This window comes from Asterias rubens, chromosome 11 (genome assembly GCF_902459465.1).
Source record: "Asterias rubens chromosome 11, eAstRub1.3, whole genome shotgun sequence".
NCBI lineage: Eukaryota > Metazoa > Echinodermata > Asteroidea > Forcipulatida > Asteriidae > Asterias > Asterias rubens.
Window position 1 is genome coordinate 14,991,511 of NC_047072.1, and position 24,273 is coordinate 15,015,783.

The 24,273-nt window shown below is 38.6% G+C and overlaps 1 protein-coding gene across 2 annotated transcripts; it reads left to right on the forward strand.

Moving 5' to 3' along the window:
• The first annotated feature begins 4,187 nt into the window (after positions 1-4,187).
• LOC117296394 (nuclear receptor subfamily 2 group E member 1-like) lies at positions 4,188-24,237 on the forward strand. 2 transcript variants are annotated; one of them, XM_033779297.1, is made up of 6 exons: positions 4,188-4,720; positions 13,536-13,778; positions 21,064-21,402; positions 21,584-21,687; positions 22,600-22,846; positions 23,033-24,237. In XM_033779297.1, exons 1-6 carry the CDS (start codon positions 4,645-4,647, stop codon positions 23,272-23,274), a joined length of 1,251 nt encoding a protein of 416 aa, XP_033635188.1. In that variant the 5' UTR covers positions 4,188-4,644; the 3' UTR covers positions 23,275-24,237. The 2 variants fall into 2 exon arrangements, with proteins under 2 accessions (XP_033635188.1, XP_033635187.1); XM_033779296.1 differs by lacking the exon at positions 4,188-4,720 and adding an exon at positions 13,033-13,238.
• The last annotated feature ends 36 nt before the right edge of the window (positions 24,238-24,273 follow it).

The window sequence follows — 24,273 nt, forward strand, 5'->3', positions numbered from 1 at the left end:
TTTACGCCTTCATTATTCATTTTGTCCTTGAAATATTGTTTAGTTACTGTACGAAATCTTTTCAACACACTCTCATTTGAAATTTCTGAATAATTACAAAACAATTACACACTTGTAGAACAAATTTTTTGAAAAGATGGGTCATTGTACACTTTACTTTGACGGGTACCTCATCTGACAGTGGGCAAGCTCCATATGACCTGAAAGTATTTTCACATTTGCTTTCATACGAAGCCTACTGGACACGTATGCATTCATTGAGTATGCATACTAAGCAAGCTGATTTGTAATTGATGTATGAAGAAGATTATTCAGCAGTAAGGCAAAAGGTCAAATTGATATAAATAATGCTTTTGTACAACAATTATGCTGCAACTCGCAAATTTATGCACTCGTCAAGTCTTGCACAGGTTGAAAGTCTTGGGTAAAAGTTGACTGAATTTGAGCACGCTCTAACACTGTTTTTGACCACCTTCATTAAAAACTAAACTGTGTACCAATTCTAGGGCCTACGCACAGCAAGGCTTGTACTTGTTGTGTACGAGGGGCACGGGGTGGGGGAATAATGCAGAATAAATTAATTGGAAAATATTTGTCAAGATACACAAGATATTTGTTTTTACTTCTTCATGTCAGAACGATCTACGGAGTAGTTAAATGAAATAAATGACTGAAATAAATTTTAAGAAAAATGCAAATAGAAACTATAGACTATAGTTTCATTTTGCCAGAATTGCCTTTTAAAATAAATGGGGCGTACCCCCTTCTTCCCCCCTAAAAAAATGTTACCCTTGTTTCGTCACTGCTTTGTTGCTCTAAACTTAATTGAACTCAGGCGCAATTACGCATTGCATCTTTCAACATGTTCAATGCATGTGAGGTTCCACTCTTAAGGAATGTTACAACATGTCAAACATTTTTAAGTTTACAAGCTTTACAAAAATTAATTATAGGCTTAGTTAGAAATGGTAGACCTTGTTTTTTGGTGTTTTTGTTTTCTTTCTCAGCAGCATTTTGGGCATGTTGGCATTGAAATTGGCTAATATTGCCTAGTTGCGATACAACGCAACCATCGGGAGGAGGGTTAGGCCCTACGTTATTGCAACTAATTGTTGCCCTGCCATACCCATGCCTGCAGAAAAATGCAACAATGCCATCACCATGGATGTTTAAAATATCATTGAAAAACACAATTGTTAAAGATAATTTTTGAATGAACGAATTTACACTGTCTAGTTATAAAACATGACAACCGATAAGACTCAATTTTAAACTTACATCGTTCATACACTTTTGTATCCAATTCTGTCAAAATATGTCAATAATGCGTATCGTCTGCTCGCGTGCTGGCACAATATTGTCACGACGGTGCCGAGCCTCCTGGAGTCCTGCTTAGGCGTTTGCTCATGGCAATACCTTCTCTTCTGTTTTCGTGAGTTGTGGTAACAATAATACATTGAACATTTTAAAACGTTGCAGAATCTTCGTATTCAACTATTGTGCTTAAATCGAAGTGTTTTGTTGGCTCGTCCGGCTAGCTCTCGCAACTTGTTCAAATTGCATTGTCGTCTGCTAATTTCCAAAGTTCTAACACCCACGTGACCCTCCTTAACAGTCACGATAAGTAGCGCCCTCTATATTTACAACCTTGTTCAGGTAAGAACACATAGGGGAACGATGTAGTGCATCCCAAAACATCGAGGTTAAAACGTGTCATTTTGACGGTGACAGTATATAGCGCCCTCTGTTGTTTTAATTGTTGGTAGATTATAGACCTTATCGCAAATACCAATGCGCAAGCGCAGACTGTTGACTGAGATGCATTGTGGGATAGATATGGATCAAATTTGGATACCAGCAAGACCACAATGCACCTTATTCCAAGCTTTACGCGCGCGCCCCGGTATTTGCGAAAAGGTCTATGGTCAAATAAAAGGGCGCCCTCGGTTATTTTTTACATAATGTTGCCACTTTATTATTGTGGTGAAATAATAGGCTAACTGGCAAGTTTTAATTGTTATTTGTGTACAGATTTTGGGGGATTGTTTTTTATATTTTGTAGGTAAGAAGTGGGACATGTGTGATAGATTTTGCTTATGATTATGACCTCCAGCCTTCCTATCTTGTGTGATGTTCTAGTCGCTTCTGTGAGTGATCCTAGCCATCTGGTAGATAATAGACCAAACATCCATTACACAGTCTCACAAATTATTGGCTGGGGTCTATCACCACATTTGTACTGTGAGGGAAATATTACGAAGTTTTCGGAGTCTTTAAAAAGTCTTTTTCCTTGTTGTTATGGGAAAACATTTACTACTAAAAATTTAGGGTTGGGTTTTTTCTCTGGTTATCAAACAAAATGTTAAGCTTTTTCTTCATTTGCCTTTTGTCTGCGGGGTTGGTGGCATTTTATTCGAAAGCATAGAAGCTGCTAGTGTATAAATTGAGTTTGAGTAGGCCTATTATTAATTTATCAAGTGGTACCTCCCCTTAGCCTAATTCGGTATTAATCACAGCTAAATCAATGCGAATGTTGTGTACCTATGCTGTACATTAGCACACAGCCAAAAAGCTAATTACACATGACGTCGTCTCGAGAACAAATTAATGCAACATTAGCAAAATCGACCGCGCCATTATTGATTTGGTAAATTTTTAATTAGTCGATTTTTTGATAATAAGAAAAAAAGTGTCCGTCATAATATAGTGTAACAATTCAGACCCTGTATAAAACATACGGACGGTGATGAAACATAAAGTCAGTTGTCGTTGTCCTCAAAAATCATTTTTATTAAAAAACTGAAAGTCCTGTTTTTTTGATGACTCGTTGATTCTACAAAATAAAAATGCATATACATGTAATACTTGGTCATTAGTTCAGTTCAAGCTCAGTGCATCACTAACAACGCGACATTACGGATGTTTGATTATTAAAACCTTTGTTGTTACCTTTTATTTTTTAATATAATAATATAAAGTATAAAAATAAATAAATAAAAACCCGTTGCAGATTTTAATTTTGGTTTTGCCCACAGGTTGAAGATGTAACAAATAATAATTGTGCCCATATTTTTATATGTAAGCAAGCGATTGGGGCAAACAAAAACAGAAATGACATAACACCGGTAGCAATCGCTTAAAAATTGATTTGTGCTTTAAAGTTCATTTTATTATGAGTTTTGCTACTCGAATAATACAACCACACTGACGTGACAGGCAAAATAATAAACCAACTTCTAGTCCACAATTCATGCCAAGTTAGCTACAAATCAGTGAACAGCCGCAAACCCCTTTTAAAACCAAAATACTTAAAAGGTGGTTCAATGAAGTGGACGTTGCATGGTTGGCGTATGGTTATAATAATATAATGTTAGATTATTCTAGAATGAATTTGTGCAGGTGTACTCCCAAACACCAATTACTCAATTTGTTATTGTTTCGATCAATACAGTTTATGCCGAGATTAAAATGACGTCACGGGCTCAGCAAAATGGTTAAAACAAATAGATAGACCATATAGCTAACTGATCGATTATAACGCATAGCTTTTAAACTAAAAAATTTGTTAACGCTTCAAAAAGCGTTTACATTTTTCTAGTTTTCGTCAGTCACCTTTTTTTTTTAACTAACGAAATAATGAGCTGAAAATCACAGTGGGTTTTACCAATCACAGCTTCTGAAATGACAGAGCAAAATATTCCTCAAGACTTATGATAATTCTGGAACACAACATACCACCGATGACCAACTTAATTCTTACCCTTCGAATCACATTAAATAAACCACCAAAAGGACGCTGCATTTAGTAAGGTAACCATCATTTTATGCAGGCAAAAGGGGATTCTCTTTCCGTAAAAGCAACCATCCCATCAGACAAACAATCAAACAATCATACCCGGAACATCAACAAACAAACAAACACAACCAATAAACAACATTAAATATTGTACCCCAATGCTAGAAACATTTCGACATGTTGTAGCAAGCGATGCTCATGAAACCTCATAAGAAGATGTTGTATAGAATCTAAGATTCTTTGAAAAGCTTGTTCTGTTTCAGTTTATCTTATGCGCTTCCAAAGAACCAACCATATAAGCACATACTATACAGTTTATTAGCAAATCCAAAACCTGAAACACAAATTATAATTTGATTGGCTGTTCCTTTAAGGTCTTATACATGGAGTATCGATGCAAAGCATCTGCATGGATGATGTAATTCAGCAAGGATGCCGGTCTATTCATGATTCGTGTATCATCACAGCATCATCGTCGTCATCGACATCAAAAAGTCCGGCATTAAGTATTGCTAGGCGCGTGCGATCGGCCAATCAGCGCCGTGCTCTACGCACTATTAGCTGGCCAACATCTGGGGGATTCACAGGCTCTTATTTCAAAATCTCCGGAAAGTTTGTCATTTGTGGAGCAAATTTCTGAGCGTACCGATGACATCTCACTAGAGAGCGACAAAGTGTTACAAGGAGAAGTTCACAACATTTAGTGAATTTGGTTTTGAATTGTTGAACATCTCTGGTTTCAAATTAAGAATAACTTGCTTGGGAAAAAGGATTTTGAAGGACTTCCGACGTCGAATTGAGTTCTTTTCTGATAAATAGAGGAACTGTTCATCAGTGAATCATTTTGCATGGCCATGACTGATCTAGTGTCATCTTCGGCATGTGGTGGTGTGATGAGCTCACTGCACACTGTACCTAAATCAGGTAAGTCAACATTCGGCTATTGTAGAACAAGCATCCAAGCATCACACTCATTCAAACTCAAAAGCAACTAAAAGGCTCTTTTGTTTCATTGGACGAAAACAAACAAGGGTAGTGTAGTCTAACAAATAACGTGCTGATACTGACCACCATGCTCCGACAGTTTCCATCCTGCATCAGCAAAATGGCATTGTCAGTGAGGTTGCCTCCTAACGGTAGTTTTATTCGTTGGCTTCGTAATCGGGTCAAGATTCGAAAATCGGGTATTTTGGTCAATCTCCTTTTCAGTCAATCTTCTCGGCTTCTACTGAGATTGTGAGGAAGATAATCTATCCATTTTTGAAAGGCTTAATTTGGTTCTCAAAAGAACCAAACTTTACACTCATTTTAAAATAATGACATTCTCAAAAAACCAACCTTTATATTCATTTTGAAATTATGACATTCTCATAGAACCATTCTCAAAGAACCAACCTTTAAATTCATTTTGAAATAATGACATACTCAAAGAACCAACCTTTAAATTCATTTTGAAATAATGACATACTCAAAGAACCAACCTTTAAATTCATTTTGAAATAATGACATACTCAAAGAACCAACCTTTAAATTCATTTTGAAATAATGACATTCTCAAAGAACCAACCTTTAAATTCATTTTGAAATAATGACATTCTCAAAGAACCAACCTTTAAATTCTTTTTGAAATAATGACATTCTAAACGAACCAACCTTACAATATAAGTAGTAATGGCAATAAACTACACGTTGACTGAACGAACCAACTGTTAAGTGTTCAAACAGATGAAGAATTGAAAACAGAAAATGAGAAGAAATCTAGCCTTCCAGTTGCCATGCCTCTATAATTTACAATACTTATGTTTCATGCCCAACTTACAATTGCTCCCAAACATCTGAGCTGTGTGGCCGGTGGTAGTGGGGATCTCTTGGCAAATTAATACATCGTAATGACTTTTGCCACAGATACAATTGTATTTGTTATACACATCTTTTGTAGGCTACTTGCCTTTGTCTGCATTAAGACTGATATCAATAATTCCCAAATTACAAGCACTCCATCGTCCGTAGAAAATTACATAAGAAATGTTTTCCACCTCATGACGATTTACGAGTTGGACCGCGTCATGAGAGGTTTAACATCCACACAACGAGAGCAAAAAACAAGGCGAGCGAGTTGACGTGGTTTTATGGGCCTGGAATTACAGCCAGGTGCACGGCCTCCCATCGCCAGAGCGACACGGTAACATCCCGGTCTCCCTAGATGTGGCGAATTACGCTCAACATAATGATGTGTGTTTTTCATTTAAGAACTGAAGAAATAACAATCGGCTTTTGGTTTATTAGCTGCAATCGAGACAGCTTTGAAAGTCTAATTAGACTAAATCAAGAAATTTTGCGAGATTTAAAGAGAGGGAATTCGAGTTTCAATGACTTCACGTAACTTATTGAAGTACTTTGACTAATCCAATGTTGCTTTTGTTACAAAACTTAACACTCGAACTGTCTTTACGCATTGAATATTATGTAAAACAATGAGGCAGATCGTCTGCATTACACGTTTTCAATAAAAATCAGAAGCATGTCATTGAAGAACTACAGTCTGTCTGGCATAACTCATGTGAGATTTTACTTAAAGACACTGGACACTATTGGTAATTGTCAAAGATCAGTCTTCTCACTTGGTGTATCTCAACATATGCATAAAATAAAAAACCTGTGAAAATTTGAGCTCGATTGGTCGTCGGAATTGCGAGATAACTATATGAAAGAAAGAACACCCTTAACTCTAAATCTGAGGTCTCGAAATCAAATTCGTGGAAAATTACTTCTTTCTCGAAAACTAAGTCACTTCAGAGGGAGCCGTTTCTCACAATGTTTTATACTATCAACCTCTCTCCATTACTCGTTACCAAGTGAGCTATTATGCTGATAATTATTTTGAGTAATTACCAATAGTGTCCACTGCCTTTGTCCACTGCCTTTGTAATTGTCAGACAAGTCTTCGCACTTGGTGTATCTCAACAAATGCATAAAATAACAAACCTGTGAAAATTTGAACACAACTGCAGTCGTCGAAGTTGCGAGAGAATAATGGAAGAAAAAACGCCCTAGTTGCACAAGTTGTGTGCTTTCAGATGCTTGATTTAGAGACCTCAAATTCTAATTCTGAGGTCTCGAATCAAATTCAAATATTTTAGTGAGAAATTGCTTCTTTCTAAAATACTACGCTACTTCAGAGGGAGCTGTTTCCCACTAACGTTTTATAAGATCAACAGCTCTCCAATACTCGTTACCAAGTAAGGTTTTATGCTAATAATTATTTTGAGTAATACCAATAGTGTCCAGTGCCTTTCAAACCAAAATATGTACTTTAAAACAATATTATTAATTGGAAACTTTTGCCTATCACTATAGAACTGACTCTCTGTTGATGTAGTTTCTGATGAGGTTGGATCATGACAACTCTGTCCATTTGATTGTAATTTTATTATTGCATGTCCCATTGAAGAATAGTTTCAATCTTCAGAGGGTTTTTGTCAGACAAACTGTCAAAATAAAAACTCAGTTGAACACTATAACTAGTGTCCAACAATATCTAGTCATTATTCACGAAGGAAGGCAGTGCATCAATTAACCCTGAATTAAAGGCGAGTGTATGCTGAAGTAGTTTTGCCTAATCGTCAACCAATTAAATAACTTTCTAAGCGCAAATATCACGAGTCCATAATTACTCAGTTCAGTCTACAGTCAAAAATATTGACCTGTAATGTATGTTGCGTAAAGTATCCAGAAATGTCAAAGGAGCTGAAGAAAACGCAGATTTAGAGAGAAATTAGTGTATTTAATTAGAGCAATGCTTAGAATTTGTTTATAAATCTTAGTAACCTTGTCGCTTTAAATAAAAATTGCTTACGAACTTGTCGACTGGCCATCTGCGCATGTTCAGAAAACAGAAGGCCACGTTTGGGACCAAACTATCAATTAATCACTCAAAAAAGTATGAATAAAAGTGGGCGTGGTTTAGCCCAAGAAGCAACCAATAGCTAGGGGAGGAAATGGGTGACTAGACGGGTATTGGCTCCAGTGGTAACCGTGGGAAAGTTTAGTAGCAGAATGCCAATGCACACCCTCTTAACACCTAGCGGGACTAAGACCTTCAAATCAGCGTCACGTTTTGTGTTCGTCTGCTCCAGGCATTTATTGTCATGGCTATCATTCAATGTCAATCCAGTTTACAAATCAATTATACAATTTCCAAACGAAACTTTCACACACACAAAGGCAGATAGGACTATCGTATTTCCCTGACGTCGCATTAGCGCCCGCTTTGATAACAAAGTCGATTGATTAAAACTCTTATAAGGATGTTTCTTGTAGATCTATTTTCTTATGGGTTGTCATTAAAATATGAGATCAAAAAAGAAGACCATGTATTCTGTGACGTCACTTATTCTTTTTTTTTACACAGGAGACAAGAAGCATGCACACATGTGTACATAGCTAGCTCACAATAAGGAAAATACATGTCAAAACAAGTTTGTATTTAGACACCTTATCAACTTTGGGTCCGAAGAAATAAGGGAAGGCCTTTAAACTTACCAAGCTGGTAGTTGTACAACAGTTTTTGTGTGTATGGTATGCTGGTATTGCGTACAAATATAACATGTCCATGTTATGACCAGCGTATAGTAACTTGCCTGCCAACAAAAATGCCCGGAAATGTACGAAGTCACTCTTTCTATTCAAAAAGTGTTAACGATCTTTGTAAAAAAATCAAATGACAATTGATGAATAAAAAAATATATAAAAAATACGGTTTCAAAAACGAAAATTTCAGCCAACAGTCATAGTAATGATCAAACCGATGAAGGCCCATAGTACATTTACATCGGTGAAGGCCCATAGTACATTTACATCGGTGAAGGCCCATAGTACATTTACATCGGTGAAGGCCCATAGTACATTTACATCGGTGAAGGCCCATAGTACATTTACATCGGTGAAGGGCCCAGGTTCCTGTCCTGATCAGTTTCACCCAGAGACGCATCGAACAAATCGCATACACACAAATATCGATTACCAGGAAACACACAGGAAACAGTCGTCGATATAACCACACACATAAAACAGCGTTGGGAAAAGTTCTGACTATAAGATCACGTGACAAAAGACAAAAGCGTAAAGATGGAGTGACTATGATAAAACAGATGATGGTCTTTGTGTGATTATGACACCTGCCTCAAACGGAATTCCCAAAGTCGATTGATTGCCATCGTGGGAAAACTTCAGCTACTAATTATTATTGTTTAAATGAACGAATAATCGATAATTAAATACCAAACATGATACAACCCTATCAAAAGCTATAATCAACTTCACAGGTGATTTCAAAACAGAAGTGATTATGAAACTTATATGAAGAAAGCAAGACATACGTCTCATTTGGATCAAGACGAAAAGTTAAATACACAATCAACGGCAGCACCAAGAACTTCTTCCAAAAACAAAGATTACAGTTCCAAACCACGAAAATACAACAACTGACACTTTTACAGTTTCTACAGTGAAACATTTTGTGTATGACCTAACGCATAAAGACAGTGGCAATTCTAGCAACTTTCGGTTCCCATCAAATACCGTCTTCAGAAATGAAACTTTACCTCGGGATGGAGATCTTAAATTCAAGACTAAAAATCATAAGTGAGACAGAAATTCTTTTTGTTCACAAACCAATACCTCCCCACCATGCGCCTCTTCAATTTTTAAACTCATCCACCTTTTCATGCACAATAGATTTCAACGGACCGGGCAAGAAAACCAGCTCAATATAAACAGTTCTCAAGGCTTTTAAATCTTGTTCCTGAATACATGGCATGAGTTTACTACTCCAGAGACAGCTGTTCAGAAAGTGAAAGGGGCAGGAAAGCGTAGTGAAGATGAGCGACTGCACGTCCCACTTGAAGCGAATATCGCCGCGGTGTGGTCACCGTTGCTCTCGGCACGTGCCCGATGCACAAACTCCTATCTAAGTGTTTTTACCAACTTTCTATTATCATTACTTGACCTTCTCGTCACGTTTTGTCAACTTAAAAGTGATTGGTTGCAGCACAAGTAGCGAGAACATCCACTGAACGGAAATATATCGTCGTATATTTCCTAGGCAATACATGATACAGTAATCTATTACAACAAACAAATAATATAAAAAAAAAACTTTAAAAACCCCCAATTCCCTCGAAAGTTTTGTTCAAAGTTGAAGAGTTATTTTTTAACGAGGCTTAAGTATTTAAGAGATCATGACTGTAAAGGTGTGACTCTCTCTACTAAACAGACCAATAGGAATCATTGTATAAAAATTGTAGCAAGTTGAAACTGAAGATGACACTTGCATTGAACCAAAAATAACCGGATGAATCAAACTACCAGCACAGACTGCTGACCAATGAAAGACTCGTTTACACAATCAGAAAAAGGGACAACATTACTGTTCTCAAACCAACGCAATGCACACAATAAGACATACCAGTTGCGTCCGGCCAATAGAAAACGTCGTTACAGAGACATACAGGAAGGAACTCGAAACAAGATCCCAACTCCTCAAATCGACCAATGAGATCATTTAACAGGAAGATTTATTTGTGTTAAACTCACGTCTAACATTTAACTGTTTAACAATAATAAATCGTTGTTTTTTGTAAGCAGCAAACACCTGTTATATTCCGTGTTTACTCATGATCCAGATTACAAGGTTTTGGGGGTTTTGATTTCTGGTGAGACAACAAGAGCTGACCTTCAGAGCTGTAGGCCTCGTGGGGCCAAAGGTGCCAGTTCCTTGCCGCAGTTGCAACAAAACTACGCTCACAATGACCCAACAAGAAATTTCTCACGGACAATTTCTTTTTGCCGTTTTTGAATTATGATATAGGACATTTTGTGCGTGTCATCCATTTTAAAAATGATAAAGATTGTGATAAACTCCCTTTTTTCACAGATTTATTAAGTCAGATGTTTATCTGGGTAAACAAATATTTCTGTTAATAGAAAGGGCAGTCCTGATACTTCACGGGGGCAACGACGGCGTCGTCTTCGTGCCCTTGAAATGCTCCAGTAGAAATTGACAGTTTCCTTGTAGGGTGCCCTTTACCAAGGAGAAAATGCCTTGGTGCCCTTGCCCTTTTAAAAATGAACTATACGGGCCTGAAAGGGGCTTAGCAACCCAACCCTCAACAACCGTTTTGGTGCCTGACCTGACGGCATTGTGACAGTGTCGAAATGCAGCAGGCTGGCCCGCCCGCATTACGCGCTTGGTTGCGTGAACATCTGACGGATCGTGGGAAAACCACAATGTTCGCACCCTGACCTGTTTACACACTGGAGAATGACAACAAGATACAACGGCTCAACATACAGCCAGAAACACCTTTTCCTAAGAAATCTTTTAGGGCTGTTCTAAAATTAGAGGGGTATGTTTGATTGGCATGAACGTCTTGCTCCACGTCCAATGATTGACACGGGGTACATGGGTGAACCATCTTTAAGGAACACTGATAAATGGTTCTCAAGAAGTATCCAATTACATCAAATGTATGAAAAATTGTCAATATGAAAAACACTGATTTAAAACTTGAAGGTACACTCTATTTCACCAAGTCTCAATACAATTCAGGGACTCTAAGAAAAGGAATTCGAAGATCACAAAGTGTAACCATAATATCTGGCAAAGCAAACTTGTATTTGTTTACTCTCGGTTGTTAAAATCGCAAAAGAGGCTGGTCTGAGTTTTACCCCCTGGAAATTAAATAGCTGCGTAAATCTAGCGGTGCCACTTGCAGTAGACGCCAATACTTGAAATTCCCATACCCAGGAATTACGAATCAAAAAATCGAATCGAAAGAACTGATCACAACAGAAATAAATTAAACCATCTGTTTGGTGCATTCATGGGAAATATGAATGCAGTTTGACAACTATTGTCTTTTGACTAAAACACTGCGTGTATACGAGAGCAGGATACGTTTCCCAGGACGGGATTAAAATCTGAAAATACCAAAAATCGATGCATAATGTAAAGAAGTGAAGTGAATTTGGGTGACTCGGTTTGGAATTCACACAGTGTTTGGGCCAATTGTCACTCGATTATAGGATTATTTGGCAGCATTTATTCACACAGTGTTCGTGGGAAAGAAAACAATCCATGAATAGCTTCATCATGGCATTGACTCCATATGTCATTGGCTTAATAAAAATCTATCATGAAATTACAGGAAATTAGGGCTGTACAAAGAGAAAGCATACACCCATCTGAAAAAATCCATTTTAGAAAAAGCATTTCTTTCTTTTTTTGAGACAAAATCATGTCGATAGTTTGGCAGCCGAAACTGTTGCAGACTGAGTCACAATCCAAAATCCTTAAAAAGAAAATGTAGAAGCAATTGGAAATTACAACGAATGAACGAGATTATCAGATTTGAAAACTGAGTTTAGGGTTAAAAGAGAGTTAGAATAGTCCAACGTGGTCCACCTGTCACCGGAAGTTCCGTTTGAAAAGTATTCCTTGGTAACTTCTGAGCAGACAACAAAGTATGTTTACTTTAAAAGGTGTGCTTTTATTTTGCTCATTTTGGCTTTACATTATGTCTGTTACGATCGCCTTAAAGTCCCACCAGCTTTGTTCAAACAACCTAAAGAAAACTTACAAAATAGTTTACTGTTACTTAATAACAAGTTCATGCTCTGGAAAGCAAAAAACAACAATTTATACAATGCTTACAAAGTATCTATTGTAAACCTGTCTGAGTTGGGCTATTGACGCGTCAATAGTGGTTCTCTACCGGTCGGCTACGGGGCTGAGTGAATCTCGACTCACGGCGCGGACTGCTCATAACACACCGGTTCAAGAGAAAACAAACCGGCACGCGTCAGGCACCTTCCCTAACCAATATTTGGCTCCATTTAGGAACTGCTACAAAAACTCTCATTCCGTAAGAGGAAACAGACGATCTTTTTTGTACATTCTGGATCAGCCTTGAGATAATCATGGGTCGTTACAATAGATAACTGGGGCAGGTTTAAATTGAGAACAATACCTGCCGTGGTTGATGCCTTACGCCGCGGTGCTATGCCCAACCCGTGCCACTGCTTTCTCACGGGATCCCGCCACGCGTGCACTAATTGCCGACTCACGACCTCCACGCGATACGCACGCGAAATTGTTTTACTGTGTACATGCCATAGGGCTCTAGCAAAACACGTAAAACAATAACCACCCTGAGTTTATATAAATAGGCCACAGATTGATTCAGAAATCATTTCTCTCTGCTAGGGACTCCACTATTAGATCGACTTTGTAAACCAAGCACAAGGATGAAGCTCACTTGTGAAGAAACTTTTGAGCAAGTGTTAAGCCGCAAGCCTGTTGGAGTACCAGCACGTTTGCTGTGTACCAGCCGTAGTAGAGAAGAAGTAATATGCGACAGACGAGGCATCGAGTGGAGAAAAGGTTCGCATTTCAGAAACCATTAAAACACAGCATTATTTGGCAAGCGAATCTCATTTCAAGTTTTTTTTTTTCGCTTGGCCACTTTGGGTTCGAACTTGTCCTTATCCTCCATTAACACCATGGACAATGCAACTTCTTGTCATTATTCTTTCCGCGCCTAAAATGGTCGTTATCTTCTTCTACATACGAGACAAACCAACGAACTTCATAGAACCTTCAATTTTTTTTAGAATATATGATGAAGTAGTTTGATGTAATTTCTTTAAACAATGTATTTGATTGTTTTCTTCTTCCTAGGGGACCGTCTTCTGGACATCCCATGCAAGGTTTGTGGTGACCGTAGTTCGGGCAAGCACTACGGCGTGTATGCCTGTGACGGCTGCAGTGGGTTCTTCAAGCGCTCCATCCACAGGAATCGTGTGTACACGTGCAAACAACAGGGCAAAGGTGGGGGCTGCTGCCCTATTGACAAAACCCATCGCAACCAGTGCAGGGCGTGCCGCTTGCAGAAATGCTTTGATGCACACATGAACAAGGATGGTGAGTTTCTTTAACTATTTGTATTAGGATATTATTGGCTGATTCATTGTGACAAACCATTAATCTCGACAGAAAGTTGGCCTTTTTTTATTTTTTTATTAACTAACACACGCAAAATCAGTAGGCTAGTGAACCTGGTGCCTGCATTGGATATTGAAATCAAACAATATTGTACATAAAATGACATATAAAGTATTTCATATTGAAGATTTTGAAGAAAACTGAGTATCATTATCGGTAAAATACGCTGATTTTCCGACTTCAGCTTTACTGAAAATCGATAGGAGCTGTATTATTAAACTAAATTCTTGGCGGACAAATATTCAATTAACTTTGCAACCGTCTGACATGCGGGCCCTTCCCCGTCACCTTGGTCCAAGTCTCCATCTATATCTACCTCCGTAATCATGCACATTATCATCCGCATCACTGAATTCGCACCATCACACATCGCGCTTAATATTAACATCGGCAAAAATAAATAGAAAGTTCCTGCACTGTTCACACTACTGACAAGTCGATTATGCAGTTACGATCAGTCATAGTTTGTACCAATTAGTTTATGCTATAACAGTAAATGAGAACAGACCAAATTATATTTAAGTGATTACCCTATTTTGTTTAAGCAGTTAAACCAAGACTTATTTTCCCCATGGTTACTCGTGGTCCTTTCTTTAACGTTAAACCAGAATAGGAATGACCGTTTGGTAATTTCATTTAATTAGTTCGCTTATCATTATAAAAATGCTTAGCACGAATCTCCAGTATTTGATGGTTATCAACTAATCCTTTGAACACATCACCGACGGATGGTGTAGCTACGACAATGGTACAGACAACTTTGGTTGGTTATACTATGAATCAACGTGAAAAGCCTATAATTACATACAAAAAGGTTCCGATAACTTGTTGTCTGTATAAAAATGCTTACGACCAAATACAAGTTTAGAAAATATCTGCTTATTGGCTCTTATTCAAGCACGGTCGGGGACTTACGAACACCGTACCTAGTCGACTCAGTAGGGCTTCCAATTTTTAATAAAAGTCGACTCTACGTTTTGCAGCAGGCGAGCGTGAGACGAAACGGTCAGAGTGGGGAGACCGCTGTTTCACACCAAGGTGTGAACACAGAGTAGTCCTCAAAATTAGCTTTGGGCGGGAAGCACTGAATTTATGGACAAAAAAATAATATAAAATTTTGACTTCGGCTTTGAAGTATGAATGGCCTTGGCTGTATGGCGCGGAGCTTGCGGTTCAGAATAACAGAATAATCTGAAAAACTAAGGAAATGCTTTGATTTGTCTATGGTTGTGCGTGGAGTCGACTGATCGTACAGAGCGAGCGAGATGATATTACAAACTTTATTTTATATTCCGAAAACGCTTCAGCAGTATGTTATGAAAATAGTTAGAAAATGAATTTCAGAAAAAAAACCTATTTGGATTTTATTTTAGACAAAGGAATATCGAGCAAAATTAAACGAAGTAGGACTAGGCCTATTGTAAAATATTCATCGAGATGCATAAAGGAAACCCAACAAAATGTTAATACTTCGCAAATTGGTTGAAATCATTGAATAAATAGGTAGGCCTTTGAGAAGCAAAAATCTCATTTTAAGGTCAAATAATGATGTTCACCGACCTTTTTGAACCGTCCTTCTTTACTTTCGATCTCAATTTTGACATTGTTAAGACAATGTAATTTTTCACCAAAGTGTATACTGACATTGTTGCCCCCCAAATGTATAGACGCTTCCCACCCCTCCCATTGAAATTTTAAAATTTGAGATAATAATAACCAGAGTATAAAATGTTAAGTTTTATAAAGTTTTATGGAGCACTTGTGGCTAATAATAATAACTCAATGTTTTAAACTATTGTTCTATTCACACATATTTGTTGCACCTTTGCAGTAAACAGTTATTATTTTTCACCAACGTCTTCGGGGTACGGTAAAAATAACGTCTTCAAATGTATTATCTTATGTTCCGCGTGCCCCATTCTGCGTTGTACAGTAGGCCAATAACAGGTAAAGTGTCACACTCTTAAGCTGTAAGAGCGGGAGCTTTGATCCTAATCTGCTTCATTTTGAGACATTTCTTTGTTCTACAGTATACTACATAGTTTGTCAATACGTAAACATCGTTATTCAAATTGCTAGTTTCTTAGATCGCTTTGAGATGACTTCTGTACTAAGAAATGGTATTCTGAAGGTGCTTGTTCAATCTCAGCATAATCGGAAAAGACTGCTCAGATTGCTTTAAGACTATGTATGTGTAAAAATCCACGTGTGACCGGAGACGGAAATTTTTTCAAACCTTTCATTTAAAACGTGTGAAAATAATTTTGTCCTGAGGAACAGAAGGTTTCCTGAAGCTGCTGGTAAAATTCAAACCGCTCAGAGATTAATTCTGTACTCAGAAATTGGGACTTTTAAAGCTGCTGGTAAATCTCAGCGTGATGGGAGACTACATTGTTCAAACAGCTCGATCTGATATTGGTTCTGTATGAACTTGGGTGTTCTGAAGCAAGGGCGGATCCAGGGGGGGGGGGGTACGATCCAAACAGACCAACCCGTCCCTTTTTTCCTCGTGTATACATGTATTTTGAAATAATCTGATTTTGCACGTTAATAACATTTTAAGCCCAAATTCCAAAAGGCCCACATTCTACATCTCAAATTTTGAAGGCATTTTGTTTTGTTTCCTTCATCAATTTTATGCATCAAATGGCCCTATGCATCAATAGACTGACCACAGAGCATCTATAATCCGCCATTTTGAAAGCTACTCGCTAGGCGCTCTCACGCTCCATCTTTCACAGATTCTGCCCCCCCCCCCCCCTTGGGTCAGGATCTGCCCGTGCCCAAGCTATAATTACCCCCTTTCCTTCCTTTTGTTTGAAGACAAGCCATCTCTGGATCAGCCGTATAATATGGTTAACTACAATCTATGACCAAACAGTTTCCAAAAGGAGGGCAACAATGAAACAAACCCAAATGTATTCAAAAAAGACATGTGCGACATGTTTAACAATGCTAACTATATTAATAAAAACCTGAATATTAGAATGCCCGCGGGAAATATTATGTTAGACAAAACATTATCTGCACCCCCTACCCACCCACCAAGCTGTTAGACAAAACATTATCTGCACCCCCACCCACCCATCAAGCTGAACTTCCTTGTGCAACGCTTTGTCGGATGCCGGACCAGACCGAAAACAAAAAATCATAAGCCCCCCCCCCCAACCCGAAAAACAAAATGTATCGCCTAAAATTGTTAATTTTTTGTAGCAGCTGTTGCTGTCAATGCAACAATCAATCACCACAACAATAACTATTCGATACACACTAATAATAGCGAATAACTACCAAAATAAATAATTCATTTATAGTTTTTTTAAAGTCAGAACAGTGAGACCACATTGTGAACTTAATTTAATAATAAAGGACCCGGGAAAATACTGAGTATACAGTGCTAACACACATCGGTATCAAGGTCAATTCATTACCCCCCCCCCCCCGATGCAAATCTAACATCTATTAAAAACTTATTTAAGTTATAGACTTTTGGCAAAGCAATCTGAGGGATGCTTTGAACTTCAAAGTCTCCACAAGGAACTCGTTCATAAATTTAAAGTCAATTCACATAATGGGATATATGAATATTAAATCCCTCTCACCCATATTGTTGTATATTATGAAAACCCTTTCTGATGCCCATGTGGGAACGGCTAGGCTGTGTCAATGATTGGCGTTCAAGTACGTCCTTTTCAAAACGTCACATTGTGCACGTGCAGCGGTTTAGGTTCTCATCAAGCACCACTCCAAAATTCAAAGCCAACTCAATGAGCATATTGGGGAGCAAGAATATATTTAACATCAATTGTTTTGTTATATATTTTATTTCTAGTTAAAAATAAGAGACGCGATGGTACAAACAACCTAGAGGCAGCTCCCAAACTTGTGGCGTCCGTGACTGATAAATTATTTATAATGAACACAAAGTAATGGGGTCAATTTATACCACGCTTAGAAGAACAGTTTACTGTTATAAGTTGATCTTTGCTAACGGTGTACTGAGGTGGAATCATTCCAACTTTAATATCAGCCTTTTTTGTGTGGAATGCATTCCATTCTTTGTCTTTTAAACAAACTTCTAAATACTTCAAAATAATAAGAGCAATTTAAATACTTAAAAAAACCAAGCAGACTCACTGCATGGCGTAAACTTTCAATACAAGTATATACCGTTAAATCTCCCCAAATCTCGCGACTACTTTGAGAGTTATAGTACACCTGCCCTTCTAGTATACTGTACTTCCCGATGAGCGGATCGACACCGCGACAAAGTGGCTCGGACATGGCCAGTATTGCCGCTCATCAGGCGACGTCCACATTCCACATTAATTGCTGCATTGATTTTCTGGTAGTTAGTTCTTCTAGGGTTAGTCTTGGCACACTTACAGCAACCCTCCCAAAAAAGTGCAAAGCCTTTTTAGACTGTAGCGGTGACGACTATACTATACCTGGGGGTTGAAGATGCGACCTAACCCCTTGGATTGCTCTAGGGTGTACAGTGCTTACATCGCGTAAGACAGATGCTGATGTAGCACACACGTCCACACAACCGCTAAATAATTGCGCGTGTAATCTCCCTGCCCACCCACTTCATCTCCTGCACTCCTCCATCATGCACTGCGGTATTTTTCTTAAAAGCCAGACTGTTGAGACAGGCGGCAAACGATATTGTCCGCTTGAGTGCACTGTTACTGCTTGGTCACGCTTGGGTGGGCGGCTAGCCACCGTAAGTTGTGACTCCTGTCTCCCCTACACAACACGCACCACACCGACACACTCTTTTATACACTCAAAAGTTGTCTAAGTCTTTACTTAAAATTTGAGTTGAAAGTAATTAAACCACTGTTGTAATAACAAAAGGCAGACTGAGAGAACAAAACAACGAAGGCGTGGCACCCCGTTTGGTACATTTGCCCATCACAGCAGAGAAATCTTGATCTTAAGGTTCAACGTCATTATGAATCTAATAATTGTTACCCGTCTCGTTTTCACTTGTATTATTATTTACAAACTAGCATAATAACTAACAAGAAGCTTGTAATGAAAAATAATCCAATAAGAAGGAATGAAAAAAGGACCTTTAAAGCGGGAAGAAATCATGCCTGAAAGCATGCGGCATGAAAATCGTTTCCATGACAGAGAGCTAATTTAATAATAAGTCAATAATGATGAAGTAATCCAATGATAGAAGTTTAATTTAGAGCGATACCCAAGGGACGATTTACACGAGCGACGGTACGATCAAGCTGCTGAAATGGATCACCGGTGCTGGCTGTCAAAATAACGGCGGGCAAGAGTGGCCCAGACACGGTCAAGAACAGAATACGGTAGCACGACTTCGAACCGCCGCGTCAATTACAAGACGATCTTTGTCATAACATGAGATTATTTATATGTCCTTGTTGACTATTGAGCGGTTTTTTGGTGGGAATCAAAGCTCTATTTCGCAGGGACTATTATACCAGGCATCATGCTGTTTCCGATCCTATGATGTTAAACCATGCGTAGAGGATCGAGATCTAATGACAATTTATTGAGTTGGTAAATAACGATCTTGACTGCTTCAGAAAAATTACGCCACAAAATCTTCTCGTGAGGAGAGGTTCCTTACTTTTGGCGCCATTTATTATTGTGCAGGGAAACAGTAAAGACACATTTTTATGCCAACTTTTCTAACACCAATGACAACCCAATGATAACTTTGATAACAATACCAGTACAAATGAGTCAGTATATGCCAACTTTATCAATGATGATATTTTACTTAAGAACTGAACTATCCTCAGACAGAAACATACATTACACAAACACCAAGATTGTCAGAAGGTGTTAGATCGTGAACACACCTGCCCAGGTTGACGGCACGACATGTCTAGCGCAAAAAGGGCTAACCACACACGGGGCCCAGGCCCTTGGGGCCGCCTGCGCTGTCTTACCACCTCACGGTAAAGCTCACAGAATCAACACAAGCTTTCATTCTATATACGAAGAGTGTTCATCCCCTTATTAGTGTGGGATGGTTATTTTAGCCCCGAAGCTAACCGGTGTTCTGGGGTTATTTCGGGCATTTATCTTGGGGAAAGAAAATGATATAAGACGGCGCTAGTAAAGTACACATTTCACGCACAATTTAATTGATATGGACAGGTTCCTGTAATTCACTGACAAAAATGTCGAACAATGCCGGGGGCTCATTATTTGTGTGTCTAGATTTTGCAATGGAATAAAGTAGCACAAATATTGATTTTCAAATGGAATCATAATTGCAAAAAGATAACTCCAAAATGCAGCAAGGCTTATAGTCACGTGGTGTGTCGGTTTGTAGGATCTTCCGATTACGGATACATACAATCTAAAATGAATTTCAGCTTTTTCTTGAACTTGTCGGCAGAAATTGCACAAAAGAATGTTTCCAATACATATAATAACGAGAGAAACAGAGAAAGTGTGTGGAGGTGGGGGCATGGGGCATGACATTCGAGCTGGAAAGAGCAGAATAATTTACAAATTATAAAATAAAAAAAGTCATGGACAAAGTCCTGTTACATCAATTCCTCTCATGGTTCATACTTGTTTGTTTCTGATATCATTCTTTGATGGGTGCCATGACAGGTGCTTCCATGGGTATGCAAAACAAAAATTGTCTGTAAATAAAATTCCCACAGTCAAAATTGTTCCCTAAACATTCCTGAGCCAGACTTAACAACAAGGACGAACAGATGAACAAACACGTGACACGTGCTCGACATTGTGCTCGGTATTGTTCGGAACAAATCGGTGTATCATTGGCCAAACAGCTTTGATTGATTCTCAACAAAACCGACAAGCTGGGTTTGTGTCAGAATGTCTGGGCTTAACAAGAGACATTAAAATACATTGTTTGTTTAAATGTTTTCGTTGCACATTGCAAACACACAATGGTGAACATTTTAGCCACAACTTTGATTTTTAACGACGTTCTCATTTCAGCTAAGAAAACATCTTCATCACAACAACCACAAGTAACCAAGTTAAACTAATACAAACAATGGTTTCGGCTTCGATGAACAGATGCAAAACAATCAAATAGGGTTAACTAAAATTATCGCCTGTTATTTTTCAACAAATAGCCGAATCACTGACATAGTAATTGTCTCTTTTTTCAATTGAACATCAAGTATTTATTCATCATATTATTTTCTCCTTGTTCTTTTCCATTTTCCAGCTGTTCAACATGAGCGAGGACCCCGTAAACCAAAAGCCAAACCTTCGCCAGACGACGGCAGTACCGGGTCTGCAAGCCCCGACCCCCCGTCCGCCCATCACCCCGTTCATGCCACGCACCCGTCGTCACACCGCCATCACGGCATGACAAACGGCACAAGTAGCACCCCCGTGGCGGTGGTCTCCTATGTGTCATCCTCTATGTTCTATGGGACATTCTACCACAGTCTCCTAACAGCTGAGCAGTACAATGTCAGTCCAATGGCTCTAGACCTGACTGCCAAAGTCAAGGCAGAGATGGAGGGTGGACCTCATGCAGGCTTCCACACGGCCATGACAGGTACGACAATAATAACCCCGCCCCATCCCTCAAGTACAACACTTTTCATAAAGGCTGCTGGCAATTCAACATTTCACAAAATAATGCTTATCAAGTTTATTAAGGGTATTCATAGCGACGAAAGACAACATGCTTGAAAAACCCAACTTGACAATGACCTTTGCCTCTTTATAACCCACAGGTAGCCCGGAGAGTATGCCCGAAGTAGCGGCACGCCTTCTGTTCACATCCGTCAAGTGGTCCAAGAACATCCCGTGCTACCTACTCTTGCCATATCGTGATCAGGTACATTAAATCTCACAGTTTCAAAATACAGGGCAAACTTGTAGAGCTCCAACAGAAAGTAGAATCATCCTCGCTCTTTCTTATTGGCCAGACAAAAATGTCACCACAATAATAATTAATAACTGAACTGAACTTACAGTGTGTTAAACTTCGACCCCAATTGAGTGTTCATTGGATCTCAAACACGAACGCGTGGCTACCAAACCAACTGACGCTCATGTCTAAACTGTCAACTTATGGTGGTTATAAATGACCAGGGAAACTAACAATAACTCAGAGGGGGGAAACTGAACAAGCTGGTTTCAACAAATGACTCGCTGTCTGCAATATCAAGACTAATTCACACGCGTAACACTTTTAGAAGTCATCCTAGTTTGCATTCCTCACAAGAGTAAATTGTTATATACTATATTCATAAGCACTTATTGTTCCCGCCATTTGGTTAATTATTATCACTCAAGTGGATGGGTGTGTACATGCAAACTGTTAAGAGTTTATAGGTAGTCGTGTAACGAAGTGTAACAGAGTCGAGACACAACTTAGCAGTGAAGTATGTGCCATCAACGTAAACCCCCTCACAAACTCAACAAACAGAAAACATAAAATCGTAAAAGCCTCGGAGAATTCGTTTGACTAATTTTCTCACTTGTCAACTTGGCCCATTTCTCTGCTTTCCCCTTCTCTTTGAACACTTTAATGACGGACGCATTTAAAATAGTCCAGAAAGAACTACAAGTTTTGTACCACGACAAACATGTAGAAATAACACATCATTTCAAAAGCACATTACACACATTTTCAGACTTTGTTGTTAAACTAACTGAAAAAGAAGCATGTACAACAGCTTAGTGATGTAAAACTCTAGATATGACATAAGTCCTATAACTAATTACATGTATCTATCTTCACCAGGTGATCCTCCTTGAAGAAGGTTGGCGAGACCTCTTCCTCCTCGGAATTTGTCAATGGTCCGTTCCTCTAGAGATGGAGACACTTCTCAAGTATCTTCCAAGAGAAGACAAGAAAATGTCCAGTGATGAACTTGCTAGGTTGACATCTCAGATTCGATACATGCAGGATGTAGTGGCCAGACTACGGGCTCTTGATGTGGACTTTACTGAGTTTGCTTGTCTTAAGGCAGTGGCACTTTTCAGACCAGGTCAGTCAGAATACACTCTTGCTGTGTCCATATAACCATCAGTAATGACTTTACTGAAAAGCTCATACTGAAATTACTTTAACCTCACATTCAGAAGACAAAAGACATATCTCAAAGTACCCTAAATGACAATAAGTTTACTTCAAACCCAATAATTTTACTTCTCCATTTTATTTTGTTGAACAGAGACACATGGAATCAGAGAACCCCACCAGGTTGAGAGTCTACAAGACCAAGCCCAGGTTATGTTAAGCGACTACATCCGCCATTCCTATCCAGGTAGGAGTGTTCGTTTTGGTCGCCTCCTTCTTATCTTGCCCGCCCTCCGGAAAGTAAGCAGCAAGCTCATCGAGAGGCTGTTCTTCAAGGAGACAATTGGCAACATCCCAATTGAGCGTCTCCTCAGTGACATGTTTCAGAGTAGCTAGGTGGCAAACACTGACTGACACAATGTCAAAATGGTCAATTTGACTGACAGACGACCTCTTTGAATTCCTCAGCCAGTAAAGATTTACAGCCAAACACAGAGGGCGCTATACACAATTATCAATACTCCAATCGAACAGACTGCTAGAACTGGCAAATAGGGTGCTTCTTTATGTTTCCTCACAGAGGGCATGTTAAAGTTTAAGATGTAATATCACTATGAGACTGTGGTCTCTCATTACAGCAAAATCAACTCCACTGTCAGATACAGTACTGTAATACAAGAAGATCTTTGAAATAACAAAACACAATGTTTATGTGCGAAGGTGATAAAAACACTTTGTTTAAATTTAGGGGGGAGTAATACTTGAAACTTCCCGAACGCATATGAACATCTTATATTGTAAGGCACAAGAGGAAATGGGCAAAACTACGCATATGAACATCTTATATTGTAAGGCACAAGAGGAAATGGGCAAAACTACGCATATGAACATCTTATATTGTAAGGCACAAGAGGAAATGGGCAAAACTACGCATATGAACATCTTATATTGTAAGGCACAAGAGGAAATGGGCAAAACTACGCATATGAACATCTTATATTGTAAGGCACAAGAGGAAATGGGCAAAACTACGCATATGAACATCTTATATTGTAAGGCACAAGAGGAAATGGGCAAAACTACGCATATGAACATCTTATATTGTAAGGCACAAGAGGAAATGGGCAAAACTACGCATATGAACATCTTATATTGTAAGGCACAAGAGGAAATGGGCAAAACTACTATTCCATGTTAAGATATGTGATCAAATGATGTGCAGTAAATAAGAATATAAGGTAATTGAAAATCTCAATAAACATGCTTAAAAAAACAACAATTAATTGACCAACTTTCTTGAAGATGCAAAAATTGCATCAGGGATCAAAGATAACTACTTGGGTTTAACCCAACCCTGATGAAATGATATTCCATAACATGTTCAGTACTACATTT